A 15039-nucleotide genomic window follows, 5' to 3' on the forward strand; every position below is an offset into this window, starting at 1 on the left:
GGGAATAAAAGCAATATTTATATATATTATATAAAAGGCTCTTCTGTGTATTGTCTCCATTTTCACTGGATAACAGGTTATGCTTTCAGAAGCAACGTAACATATATATGTAGGTCATACACTATACAGTTTGTGGACACCTGACTACCTAGATGGGATTTTTCGACATCCAATTCCAAATCATAGGCATTTTCTCACTAACACCCCCCCACCCCACCCCCCAAAAAAGCCTCCATTCTTCTGGGAAGGCTTTCCATCATAATTTTAGAGTGTTTCTGATATTGTACGATAACAGCTGGCTCTCAGAAAGACATCAGCAGTCACTTTCGGTTCATGTGTATATATTCTGGGAGTGTTTGGTGCAGATGTCACATCTGGTGTGCAGCGTGGAACAGGAAAATGAGCGGGGTGACCAGAGTGGAGCAGATGGCACACATGGTATGTAACATGGGAACAATATAGCAGAAGGTGAGTGGGGACCGGAGAGAGAGGACTGAGCGGAGGAGGATCACCAGAGCAGGAGAAACTAGCAATGTCACCTGTGCTGCGCAGAGTGGGGGTGAGTGGGGACCAGAGAGAGGAGAAACAGTAAACCAGAGGATCAGCAGAGCTGGGGCTTACCGAGTAGGTGATCTGCTGAACCAGGGTACTAATAAGCTGGGGATTTGCTGAACAAGCATACTAATGAGCTGGGGATCCGCTGACTGGGGGAACTATTGAGCTAGGGTTCTACTGGGCCCCTTTAAAACAAAAAAAAAATCAACACACACACAGGGCATTTGCCAAGCTTCATTAAAGTATCATTGAAGCATCAAAAACACGTAAAAAAGGCATGTCTAAGTAGTAGGTGCTTTATGTGTATTGAAGCCAAAGCAAGTGTAAATGAGCCCTTACTGTACAGTTTATGACACTTGTTAAAAAATCCAATCCGAGTGACAACTGCTCTCTATGTATAAAGTCTATGAAGACTGTTGTCACATGCGAACCCTCTAAAAACAAGCTGGAAAGAACATATATCCTGACTGCACTGGAAACTAAGGACAGGGAAATGTTCCTGCTCACCACTGCTAAAGCCAAACTAATAACCTTGCGGTGGGACTATCACTCCAAGGGTTAAATGCTCATTAGGTATAGTGGTTGAGAAGCTGTAATACTTTCCTAATTCCTCACTCCAGCAACTTTTTTTCATGCTGTGCATCCAGTCCCCTGCAGTCTCTTTAGTAAGACACTCTAGCCAGTGGTTATACACAAATGTAATCATATACACTGCAGAGCAATAGTCCTGAATTGTATGTGAGAGCAGCAAAGGGCCCACCCACATCCAGGAGAGTCAGAGAGAAGAGCACCAGCAGAGCAAAGAAGGAAGTATTATAGACTTTACTTCTACCCCTAGGCTTAAAGCTCATCTCCGGGTAATTTTTTTTTTATCCAATGCAGTGGGGCTGTGCTCATTTTATTCTAGGTGAGAAGAAAGCAGAGAGATACTTACCAAATCCTCCCCGAACAAGAGACCGGTTTGGCACCCCTGTGCTCTTGAATAGTGGACTGTCCCAGGCGTCATCAAGCCCAGAGCAGGCTCCATAGAAAATGTCCACCACTGTACCGTGGGGAAGCGCTGTTTTCAGGGGGATCGGATGAGTATAAGCTTTCTGCTCACCCCTAGACAAAACAAACAGTTGACCCATTCAATGCGGGCACAGCCCCACTTCATTGGAATTTTTTTTGCCAGGAGTTGGAGTTAAAAACTGATCTGTAGCTTTTAGTGAAGTTTAAATAGTTTGTTTAGACCAGTGTTTCTCAACTCCGGTCCTCATGGACCCCCAACAGGTCATGTTTTCAGGATTTCCATTATTTTGCACAAGTGATTTGATCAGTTTCACTGCCTTAGTAATTACCACAGCTGTTTCATCTGAGGGAAATCCTGAAAACATGACCTGTTGGGGGTCCATGAGGACTGGAGTTGAGAAACACTGATTTAGACCAAAGTGGACCAAACAAACTTTTCACTTCACTAAGTTATGCAGCATCTGAAAGCACTGTATAAGCTAAATGTAGCCTCAACTATATACAGTGCTGTGATCTGGAAGTGCTCAGTCCGGTCTAGACTAGCAATCAATGTGATCAATAGATCAGCTATGGCACTTATCACATGGTTTGGTTTCTAAATAGCAGTCACTGGAGTATTTATTTTTGTGTGCATTCTGTGCAAATACTAACCACAAAAGAGAGAAAAAAAATATGTTTTTGGTCTGTTTTATTCCCCATGCACATGCAAAGGGAGGTCAAGGAACAGCATACTCTTTCAACATACAATAGGCCACTGTATCCTTATTTTGGCATTTTGCATGAGCTCAAACACCCAGCAAATCTTGGCGTACCCCATAGTTATTGCATATAAAAGGTATCATAATGTACTTAAAATTCTTATTTATCTGTAAAGTGTAAGCAGGCCTTAAAAATTATATATACCACCATTCTCATTTCCTTAACCCTAAAGAGGAAGTAAAGCCTTTTTTAAACTTGTACCTTCAAGGAAGCCTTCAATAAGACTTCCCTGTAGGTAATGTGAATATCTCACCAACGCAAGTGCAATGCGTTCTAAATGGACTGCATATGTGAAAATAAGTATATCATTTAAAAATATGGCAATTGTTAAATACTTCAACTCAGATGTACATCTCCTTTAACATCACCTGCTGGCGCGTAAATCCAGCAGCAGTGATTCACCTATTACCCAGCCATGCGCAGTCGACCTTGGATAACCATGCAATCTTTCAATAAAGAGGGAAATACAAGCCAAAGAAGAGCAAACTCTCCAAGTCCCCATCACAACCTGATCATTGTGCACATCCCAATTTTACACATTTTTCCTCTACAATGCAAAGGCTCCTTTGAATTCTATGAAGTCACAGTGTGTGCCTTGGAAGCCTTTAGGCCACAATCTGAGCATTCAAGAAACACCAATACCCATGCTTTCGAGAAACAAAAAAAAATGCACTAAAATGTGCAACATACTTGCGGTGTCATCATTTCTTAATGCAGGGATGTTAAATTTGTATCGGCCGACACCCAGGACATGTAGTTCCGGGTGCCGGGCAGGTAGTTTTTTCCAACCTTTAGCCCTGCTGCGGGAAAGCAGCAGGGCTCACCTGTCTGGTGGAAGCATTCAGGCGGCAGCGCTGATTGCTTCCACACAGTGCCAGCTTCCCCCCCCCCCGGTGTGAACCTCCCCCAGCTATGTCTCCCGGGCCACCGCTTGCCCACCTATGGGGCCCAGCTCACCACCGTTGGCTAGAAGGGAGGGACGTAGGAGAGCGGATATGTCCTCTCCCCTTCTGGTCCTGACCTTAGGATGTCACTTCCGGGTCCCCGTTGAGAGGTTCCTGCCCATGGAGGCCAGGAGAGAATGAAAAGCAGTGCGATGTGCACTGCATTACATTCAGTGGAGAAGAGGGGAGACATGCAGGGTCTTTTAAACCCTGGATGTCTTAAACAGAACCTGTCACCAAAAATCATTATACAGGGGACTTTGTCCCCTATGCAATGAAAAAAAAAGTTAAAAATAGTAATTTTTTTTGTTGTAAAAAATGAAATTTACACCCAAGCAGATAACATTCTCCCCCTACCCCCACATATACGCACAAACATAAAAGCATACGCTGGGGTGCCTACGCATGAAGACGTCGTTTGCAATACATGTTACATATCGCGTGCATGCCAGAATGAGAGCAATATTTCTAGCACCAGACCTCCTCCGTAACGCTAAACGGATAACCTATAAAGGGGCTTTAAAAGTGCCGCCTATAGAAAATATAGGGTACTAAAGTTCGTCACCATTTCTCGAGCACGCACAAATTTAAGGTTTGACAAGTTGGATATTTACTCAGTGCAACCTAATCTTTTATATTTTACAAAAGATAGGGTAATTTATTGCTTTTTTGTGCCCTAAAATTAACTTGTAGATTTTACTGAAATTTTGTAGTAATATGCGACATAAAAAAATTTAACTACCGCTATTTTATTCTACAGGGTCTCCGATTTTAGAAAATATATAATGTTTGGGGGCTTTATGTAATCTTCAGGCCAAAAATTATTTTTTCGTCTGCAGGGAAAGGGATAAAGGATAAGCCAGACACTCCCCTTTCCTGAGGAGCAGCCAATCGGTACTGGAGAGAGGCCGGGAGGGGAGGAGGAGATAAACAGCGCACTGTTAAAAATATTACACATTTAAGTTGTCATAAAGCCCCTTTTGTTTTTAAAAGCCCCAGACATTCACAAAATCACCTCAGATTTAAATACTGTTTTGGTTTAAAAAAAAGACCTGGCCGACTCTTCTTTAAAGTGGTATAAAACCCAAAAGCAAACATTTATTATACTGCAGCTTACCAATTCTTAGATGTGATGGCTGTATTAGTTTCCTTTCTTAGGCTTTCTTTCTTCTATTTTCATCGGATGATCTGGCCAGTACATCTGTTGTTTTTCAAAATAAGCTCTTTTCCAGATGTATCAGTTTATAGGGAGGAAACAAACCATTTAACACTGGCATGGGTGCTTACAGTGATCAGATTTTATTTATGTAAAACCTTTATCTCTAAAGGAAAAAACGGTTTGCTGTAATTACTTGTGTTAGCTGGAGTACAGCTTCAATTTAAATCTGCTATTTTATCTAACGCTCCCCTTCCCCCAGATTGACAATTGTGCTGTCCAAATGAGAGTGAGGGCACTCTAATACAGGATGTGTGCTACTGGCCAAATCACCAGATGGTAACAGAGCCTACAAAAAAAGAAAACAAATGCAGCCACCACATCTAATGGTTGGTAAACTGCAATAAATAAAATGTTTGGTTTTGGGTTTAATACCAGATTAACCCCTCGCCTACACGGCACTTATACCCCGTTCCTGCCCAGGCCAATTTCCAGCTTTCAGCGCTGTCACACTTTGAATGACAATTGCGCGGTCATGCAACACTGTACCCATATGAAATTTTTATCTTTTTTTGTGACAGATAGAACTTTATTTTGGTGGCATTTATTCACCTCTGGGTTTTTTATTTTTTCTTAAACCAAAAACCACTGAAAATTTTGAAAAAAAAAAAACTTTTCTTGGCTTTTGTTATAACATTTTGTAAATAAGAGATTTTTCTCCTTCACTGATGTGCGCTAATGAGGTTGCAGTGATGGGCACTGATAGGCTGCGCTGATGGACACTGATAGGTGGCACTGGTAGGTGGCACTGATGGGCATTGACAGGCATCACTGATGGGCACTGAAAGGCAGCACTCATATATGGCACTGATAGGCGGCACTGATAGGTGGCACTGAAAGGCAGCTCAGATGGGCACTGATATGTGGCATTGATGTGCACTGGTAGGCACTGATGTGGCATTGATGGGCACTGGCAGGTGGCATGGATGATCACTGACAGCTGGCACTGATGGACACTGACAGGTGGCACTGCTGGGAGCTACACAGATCATCAGGGCACACTGATCATCAGTGCCCTGATGATCAGTGCACATGTCCCTTCTGAGGGATGCCGATTACCGGCTCTCCTCTCCCAGCGTGACAGCTCGTAAGGAGAGAAATGCAGATAACCGGCATTTCCCTATTTACATGTGATCAGCTGTGATTGGACACAGCTGATCACATGACCGACCTGACATCTTCAGCTCTTTCTGTTGATCGGTGATCCGCTGTGTCCGAGGGACACAGCGCACCACCGATCGCCGCGCTGCGCACTCCTGGAACAGCGCATGCGTGGTTAAATTGGGACGACGTCATGTGAAGTCCTCCGAGAACAAGAGAACCGCCTTGCGCCAGTCATTACACTATATGGCGGGTGGGAGGTTAGGATACTACTATTACCATGTGATCCTAGGGACATACAATGATGATAAATAAGTACTATTCCTGTACAGGTGATCCGTGGAGTAAACCAGACAATACCAAGTATAAATCTTAATAAGCGAGTTGGCAAATATGCAGCACTGACACATCAGGTCCAAGAACACCTTGCCAGCCTAACCTACTTAGGAACTATAAGTCCCTGCAAGTACAGGCATATTAGTTACTCGACAGCTTATTACAGCTATGCAAAATATTTTATGTAATTAAAAACGAGTCTCTAATGTATATTTTAAAGCAGAACTAAGTCGCTTTAACAAAAAATCACCAGCAGGTAGAGATTTTCAGCAGAAGAGACATGCAAGGTATCTTTTGCCAAAAAAAAAAAACTTCTCCAGCTTTTTGTGTACACAGTGCATGCGTTGTGCAGCGCAGAGCCCAGCTGTATTCTGGGCATGCCAAGGATAAACCCAGATGCCGGACACGCTGTATGAACATGCAGGATTTACATCATCAGAGGATCTTTGGCTGATCCAAAAAAAATCAGCAGCAGCAGGGGACACAGCAGTGACAAGATCTTGGACCCCTAATCACTGGAGCACAGCACAGAAGGAGGTTGGTGTGTGCTACAATCTGCAAGTAAGTTGTGCATACTAACAGACTATTACTTCTGCTTTAAATATCCCCCAGAATACTAAAGCCTAACTCAGTTCAAAACGTTTGAGTTAGTTCTGGATAAAGCAGGGTATTGTTAGCACCTCTGTCAGGCTTCTAATGCTGAGTTACTTATTGTAGAACAAGACAAATCCCAGGAGCCAGGTAGCCAATGTTCCTTAAAATTACTGCTGGCCTCTAACGTTGAGGTTTTCTCTAGGTGTTGTCAATGGAGCTAGATCCTTGAAAAAAAAAAAAAACACACACAAAACCTGCTGGCTTCTGCATTGGAAAGACTGCATTTGCCCACCCCTGGCATATTTCCTGTAATTACAGAAGACAATGACAAATCTCTCCAACTTGGGACACAGAAACAGATAAAAAAAAAACACATTTAGTAGAATGGGGAAGAGAACATTTGACAAATTTTTCTTCTGTTGATGTCTTCCTTGCCTGATACTTGCCCCGCCCCCTTTAAATTTTTGGTAAAGAAGAGCTCCAGTCTCAAAGTCAGCAGCAACAAATACTGTAGTTCTCCCCCCCCCCCCCCCCAAATGTGCCAAATGTAGCAGTGGAAGGGGGAGGGGAGATGCAAACAAGTGGCACTTCCCTTTAGGGTGAAGCTCTGCTTTAAGGGCATCACAGGCAGAGAAGTGATGGTAAAACCTGAACATGTCACTGTTCTCCTCCTTACCTGAACCATTAAGCAAAAAGGCTTTAAAATATTTTTAAAAATGGCTTAAAAACAGTGAGAAAAGCAGGAATGTTGATAGTACAAACGTCCTTCAGTCAGTTTATTACAATTTACATTTTATATTCACACTTTTTAAAGTAATAGTAAAGGGTTTTCTTTTTAGATAACAAACATGTCATACTTGCCTGCTCTGTGTAATGGTTTTGAACAGAGCAGCCCCGATCCTACTATTCTCAATCCCCTGCCGGTACTCCTGGCCACTCTAACCCCCCCCCCCCCCCATAGATAGCCACATGCTGTGGGGGCACTTGTACGTGCTTACTCCCAAGCCCTGCTCTGTATGTCCTTAAGGGCCCTTTCACAGGAGCACACTGGTCGGACCATACACTGTTCTCTATGGAGAGGCAGATGTAAAGCAACATGTGTCCATTTACACCCGCCTGAATCCGATCTGCTAAAAGCAGATTGATGGGGGGGATAGGCATGCAGAGCAGTGGCTTGGGAGTGAGCCTGCTTGGGTGCCCCCATAGCCAGCTGCTTGCTGTGGAGGCAATTGGCAGGAGGGAGGGGCCTGGAGCATCACTAGGGGACCTGACTTTAGGAATATCGGGGCTGCTCTGTACAAAACCACAGAGAAGGTAAGTATAACATTTTTTTTTCTTTTATTGCCTTTAATATGACTTTAAAGTGGAAGTAAATTCTGCCTTACAACTGCTGCTCAGTTACAAGCCGATTTCACATTCTCCTTGTTGATGTGTTCAGACTCCTCAAGTCTTTCTGGTTCTGAGTTATTGATGTTTTTCCTAAGGTCACTTGCGCATTCCCAATATTGAACACGTTCTGGCCAAGCCATGCTGTGAAGCATGATGTAACCACGTATCTCTGGCACAGAGACTCACTCTGTTTACTTCCCTAAATCGCCATGTGACTGTGCTATTTCAGTACACCACATTATTCACATTTTGGTTTTCTTTTGTAAATGTTATTGGGAGTGTACAAAGTAACGCTCCATTTAGGTCTTCACACTGCAATGTTGATTGCACTGCAGTGAACTGAAGTACCAGCTGATGCGTGCGGAAAATGGAGCATGTCTGCTTTTTATACACTGAAAAATCACACCAGCATTGCTGTATGAACAGGGCAAATAGAAAACAATTGTTTCCAGCATATCTTTGCTGTGAATGGTGATGATCAGGTGCAGGAAAACGCACATGGTGGGAACAGGCAAGTTTTCTGGATTGTGGGAGGCAATACACATTAACCCCTTGACGCCGATCGCACGCAAATATGTGGCCTCTCGGCATCTGGGCTTTGACGCCGAGTGACCACATATTTGCATGCAAATAGAAAATACATATGTGCTGGGAGCGCGTGCCCTGCATGCTCCCAGCACATATGTCCGCCACTCCCGGAAAGGTCCCGATCTCCCCTTTCGATCGGGACCTTTTCCGATCATGTGACTGCCGTGACGGCGAATCACGGCAGTCACATGACCCTAAAACCCCGCCCCGCCTCCCAGCTTCTGAAACTCTTAAAGGGCCGGGAGGCGCCGGCGCAAAGAGGTTAAAGTGGTTGAAAAGCAGGGCTTGACAAATTTGGGGCCAGCTAAAAAAAAAAAAAAGTTAGGAGCCAATTTTTTTATTTAGCGCGGCGTGGGTTGTCAGTGCCCAGGGCAAGGCAACTTTTGTGCAACAATCTTCACACGATGTGATTTGCTGTGCAATAAACTGCACCATGTTTTACTTGCCATGGAAAATAATGGCACCTGCGCCTCCATTCACACCTGAAAATGCCAAGGTGTGAATGGAGCTGTCCTGGTTCACACACCTGCGATTCCAGATGCGTTTTCAAACTCACGGATTTGCATGACAGGCTAGATATTATGTGTTCCTTAAGGGCCCTTTCACACGGGCAGACTGGTTGGACCATACACTGTTCTCCATGGACAGGCAGATGTATACGAACATGTGTCCATTTACACCAACCTGAATCTGATCTGCTAAAAGCAGATGGATGGGGGGATAGGCATGAAGAGCAGTGGCTTGGGAGTGAGCCTGCTTGGGTGTACCCATAGCCAGCTGCTTGCTGTGGAGGCACTTGACAGGAGGGAGGGGCCTGGAGCATCACTGGGGGACCTAGGTTTAGGAAGATCGGGGCTGCCTGTGCAAAGCCACAAAGAAGGTAAGTATAACTTTTTTTTTTTTTTAATTGCCTTTAGTAAGTAAATTCTACCTTACAACTGCTGCTTATTTGCAAGCCGATTTGGGTGCCCCCATAGCCAGCTGCTTGCTGTGGCAGCACTTGGCAGGTTTAAGTGGTTGTAAAGCATGGCTTGACAAATTTGCTTTGAATCTAGGGGCCAGCTAAGAAAAAAAAAAAGCTGTCCTGGTTCACACACATGCGATTCCGGACGCGTTTTCAAACTCACAGATTTGCATGACAGGCTAGATATTATGTGTTCCTTAAGGACTCTTTCACACGGGCAGACTGGTTGGACCATACACTGTTCTCCATGGAGAGGCAGATGAGATGGTTCACACAGACCCACACACATTGCGTTTTGAGTGTCTTTCTGAAAAGGGTCCTGTGAGTTTGCGGTGCTGCGTTCCAGACTCACAAATGAGAGAGCAGAGCAGCATCTGGAGTAAGTGTTCATACAGGATTGCTAATGACAGGAGTTTTTGGCACCAGTCAGTGAGAGGCGGCTGCGCACCAGACTCAGTGGGGGGCGGCTGCGCACCAGACTCAGTGGGGGGCGGCTGCGCACCAGACTCAGTGGGGGGCGGCTGCGCACCAGACTCAGTGGGGGGCGGCTGCGCACCAGACTCAGTGGGGGGCGGCTGCGCACCAGACTCAGTGGGGGGCGGCTGCGCACCAGACTCAGTGGGGGGCGGCTGCGCACCAGACTCAGTGGGGGGCGGCTGCGCACCAGACTCAGTGGGGGGCGGCTGCGCACCAGACTCAGTGGGGGGCGGCTGCGCACCAGACTCAGTGGGGGGCGGCTGCGCACCAGACTCAGTGGGGGGCGGCTGCGCACCAGACTCAGTGGGGGGCGGCTGCGCACCAGACTCAGTGGGGGGCGGCTGCGCACCAGACTCAGTGGGGGGCGGCTGCGCACCAGACTCAGTGGGGGGCGGCTGCGCACCAGACTCAGTGGGAGGCGGCTGCGCACCAGACTCAGTGGGAGGCGGCTGCGCACCAGACTCAGTGGGAGGCGGCTGCGCACCAGACTCAGTGGGAGGCGGCTGCGCACCAGACTCAGTGGGAGGCGGCTGCGCACCAGACTCAGTGGGAGGCGGCTGCGCACCAGACTCAGTGGGAGGCGGCTGCGCACCAGACTCAGTGGGAGGCGGCTGCGCACCAGACTCAGTGGGAGGCGGCTGCGCACCAGACTCAGTGGGAGGCGGCTGCGCACCAGACTCAGTGGGAGGCGGCTGCGCACCAGACTCAGTGGGAGGCGGCTGCGCACCAGACTCAGTGGGAGGCGGCTGCGCACCAGACTCAGTGGGAGGTGAGAGAGAGAGCTGACAAAATGGAATCTATACTGAAATTGCACATAAAACGGAATGACATTGCGATTTCGGTACATGTGTGAACCCAGGTGCCAGGATGCAATGTCTGGTCGCCATGGTGACCTGGGATTTCTCAAGCCCTGTTGTAGACAGAAGGTTTTTATTTTTACCGGTGGGATGGCCCCTCCCCCTGCTTGGAAAAGCAATCCTGCGGCTAATGAGCCACTTGGATTGCTTTTCCAAGAAAGCTGACCGCCTGCTGAGGAAAACGACTTAATGATGGGTGCCGTACTGGTACATGGCCTGGTGTGCAGCACTTACACACATCTATACTGTCAGTGATCAGTATGCTGGAACTTTCCTCCTAGGATACATACATGTAACATTCTTACAGCCATGTGAGGCCTTAGGAAGGGTTATAACTGCCTGTTGTCCCATAGCGACAACAGGCAGTGAGAGGGAATCCCTCAGAAGTGAGGGAATCTCAGGGTGTCACCAGAACTGTGTCCCCATTGGAGGGTTTCCACTATACTCCTGTGCTGGTGACAACCCAAAATGTGGGATTTTCTTTGGCTCAGTCACAATAGTAAAGAGGAGAAGTAGAGGGTGAACCTCCCTAATGAGGACACAGCAATTAAACCCGACAGGGGGTCTAATTCCGCTCCAGTCTATGCAAAACCGGTTCTCCCTCCGGCGTTGTGTTCTCCGGGAAGGGCCCCTCACGCTGCGGTACCACAATGGAGGTGTGTGGGGGGAGGAGAGACTCGAACCCCCGGACGCTGATCACACAGAGCCCGGCTGAGGCCGCACAGCCAACACAGGAGACAATGAGGTACAGGTGAGGCTCCTCCGTGCCGCACATAGGCCGGGCCCTGCGGACTTGCTGGGACTTGTACTTCGGCCCGCATACAGGCCCTCATATCTTCCTCCCGAAGCCCATACACCCCAACAACACCCTCCCCTCCCCCAGCCTCTCACCTGTCCCGCTGGCCCTTCCATTGTCACCGGAGGCTCCACCGGCATCACAGCCACCTTCAGCCCCTCTGCTGTTCCCGCGCCCGGGATCTTCACCGCCCGCCGCCTGGTCCGCCATCCGTACCCAGCGCGCACACACTGACACCGCCGCTACGACACCATACACTCCTCACTGCAGCCCAGGACACGCCCCCTCAGGTGACCGGCGGTGGCACCAAGCTGCGATTCTGCGTCCGCCATGTTGGTTACTGGCAAAGTGCTACGTTATGGGGGCCGATGTATTGTGTGCGCTGGTTTAGAGATAGTAGTGGGCACATCACTGACATGGAATAGGAACACAGTGAATGAAGTCGGGACCTGGGCTTGTTTTATCTGAGGAAAAAAAAAAGTTCATGTACTGACACCCAGACCCTGATAACACCCGGCAGGGATGTAAACCACTTTCCCAACAGAGCACCCCCAACTCCTCTCCCAGAACCAACTTCCCCCCAGTACAGAGCTTCTTCCCAGCCCCCCCCCCGAACAAAGCCCCCCAACACCTCCTCCTGTACAGAGCATGCAACCCCCACCACCCCCAACAAAGTTCTCCCCCAACCCTTCACCCTCCCTGAACAAAGCTCTCACAACAAAACCCCCACACAGAATTCTCCTGACAACCCCTTTCTCAGAAAAAAATCTTTCCCTCCATCGAACAAAGCCCTCTAACCCCTCCCCCGGTACAAAGGGCCCCCAGTACACAGCTCTTCCCCCGAAACAAAGCCTCACACAGAATTCTCTTACCAACCCCTTCCCCAAAATAATTTTCTCCTCAGAACAAAGCCCTCCAACACCTCCCCCAGTACAGAGCTCCCCCCAAACCCACCCCCAGTACAAAGCTCCCCCAAAACCTTCCCCCTCAAGCTTTCCCCCAACCCCTACCATAGAACAGAGATCCCCCCAAGCATAGAGCTCCCCCCCAGTACAGAGTTCCTTCCAGTACAGCACTTTCACCCTGAACAAAGCTCCCCCAAACCCTCCCCAGTACAGAGTTCTCCCGAACAAAGCTCTCCCCCAACCACCCCCCTCAGTATAGCGCTCTCCCCCAAGAACAAAGCTCCCCTCAAACTCTCCCCCAGTGCAGAGCTCCCCCCCAACCTCTTCCCTGAACAAAGATCCCAGCACATCCCCCAGTACGGAGCCCACCCTCCAGTATAGTGCTCTCCCCTAATCTTTCCCCCAGTACACATCTTTCTCTCCCCAAACAAAGCTTCCCCCAACCCCTGCCCCAGTACAGAGCTCACCCCCTGGAACAAAGCCCTTCCCCAACCCCTTCCGTCAGTACAGAGCCTCTGCAACCCCCGCACAGAATTCTCCTGCCACCCCCTCCCCTGAAAAAACTCTCCCCCCACCCCAAAGTATGGAGCTCCCCCCAACCACACCCCCAATACACAGCTACCCCAGTACAGCGCTCTCGTCCTGAACAAAGCCCCCCCCAAGACACAGAACAATGGGATGAAACACATGGCAAAGGACATTGACCAACCCCCACACCAATACACAAACAGTACATCCCATAATAGTTGGCTGGACAGGAAGACACAGCACAATGGGGGGTAGCACATGGCAAACAAACAATGGACAGCCATGTGGCCCAGAACAAAGGAATACACAAGACTCAGACATTCACATACACACCCTGTACCCCTTAACAGGCACAGGGTGCATTAAACATAATGGGAATTTGGGAAGATGATACAGAGGTCCCCCCACCCCCAAAAGTCACTCCCGTCACAGGCATCTCATGGGGCCCCCTACTGACCCCGGGCCCTCGGTCAGTGCCCGAGTTTCCAAATGGCCAGTCCGCTCCTGTGTGGATAAGACTTTAAAGTGGAATTAACGTCCCACTTTAAAAAAACTACGAGCAGGCAGGCTCCTTGCAATGTCTCATTTGCTATAATAGAAACCTACCTGCCTGCTCTCAGTCTTCTTTGGAATGTACAATGAACTGTGCAAGCGCAACTCAGTATACATTCCAACATAGCGCCTGTGTGCCAGAATGATAGCACATTATCCTGCGCCAGGCAATGAGAACAGCCACAGCGCGGCTTCTGGAAGATGCTTGGTCTGGCAAGAGAAGTTGGACCATTGAAGGGAGGTAAGTATTGCAGAGTTTAGCTCCCTTTTAATGCTTTGGCACAAGAAATCTTTATTTGGAAAGGTCTATAACACGCAGTAAACAGTCATCGAGCAGCAAACTCATTTAACACTTCCTCTTTCTGTTATGAAATATTGTGGATTTGCTTTGCTACAATTATTTCATCTTGAGTCATTGGCAAAAAAGAAAAACACATTGCTTTAATAAACCATCAGGTTTACTTTAAAGTCCAGATGGAATACAGAACTATCTTGCCTCAGTTTTTTGGGTTGTAAGCATCTTTGAAATTACTGTAAGATTATTTATCTTCTTTTAAACAGATATAAAGCCAGCCACTAAAATCCCAATCACGATTTCTGTTATATTAGAGACTACATTTAGCCTAAATTACAAACAAAAAAGTCAGCACAAGGGAGACAAATTACATTTAGCATATGTCCCTTGTGCTGATCATTCTTGGTTTAAGATCATTTTTTTGCCTCCACTAGCCACAATCATCAGGAGGGGGGCACAAACCAAATGTTTATCAATATAGAGCAGTCTTTCCCAAACTTTTCAACATGGCAGGACCCTTGATATAAGTTTCATGTCTCAGGGAACCTGTCAGGAACATCAGACTGGCTGTGCTCATTGTCATGATCAAGATGAATAACTGGACTTGTAAGGAGAACGTACGCACAAGCACACGTCACAGAGCACACGTGGATGCACGGGTGTGCTCATAAATCCTGGAGTCCAGTGGCATATTTAAACCTGAGATCTTCTTTGTATCATTGCTGGATGGTCTTCAGCTTTACCCTTGTGAATTGTGTTCCTGAAAGCCCGCTTGATCTTGTTACTGACCCAGCTCTGTCTAACTATTCTTTGGATTCCCCTTGCTTGCATATTTTTGTTCCTGATCCGTGTTACTGACCCTAGCCTTGACTTTTGACTAAGGCTCCATGTACACGGGACATTTGGAAAACACTTCAAAACGATGGAAACTGACTGCTGGAAAACATAGGTTAAAAATCGTCTGTTTAGCCACGTTTGCATACCGCGTTTATGAGCATTTGTGTTTAGAAGAATTTTTTAAAGATAACCTCAGGAGACCTTCCAAAATGCCCAGAATGCACTGAAAAACAGTAAAAAATTAACTATTTCAGACATTCTGAGAGAAATAGAGAGAGCAATAGCAGGAAGAGCAGTATGTGTTGAGATGACCTGTCTTTTCTGGTTGTATTCAC

General features: G+C 47.3%; 1 protein-coding gene across 1 annotated transcript in view; it reads right to left on the reverse strand.

Annotated features, from left to right (window-relative positions):
* The window catches only part of BAX (BCL2 associated X, apoptosis regulator), a 77628-nt gene extending 65770 nt beyond the window's left edge, over positions 1 to 11858 (reverse strand). The window contains exon 1 of the mRNA XM_089676068.1: positions 11683 to 11858. Within this exon, the coding sequence (XP_089532194.1) occupies positions 11683 to 11797 (115 nt within the window). The 5' untranslated portion in view covers positions 11798 to 11858. The remainder of the gene's footprint in view (positions 1 to 11682) is intronic.
* Between the last annotated feature and the right edge of the window lie 3181 nt (positions 11859 to 15039).

This window comes from Staurois parvus, unplaced genomic scaffold (assembly GCF_062004578.1).
Source record: "Staurois parvus isolate SC_StPar_1 unplaced genomic scaffold, SC_StPar_1.0 ptg000163l, whole genome shotgun sequence".
NCBI classification, from domain to species: domain Eukaryota; kingdom Metazoa; phylum Chordata; class Amphibia; order Anura; family Ranidae; genus Staurois; species Staurois parvus.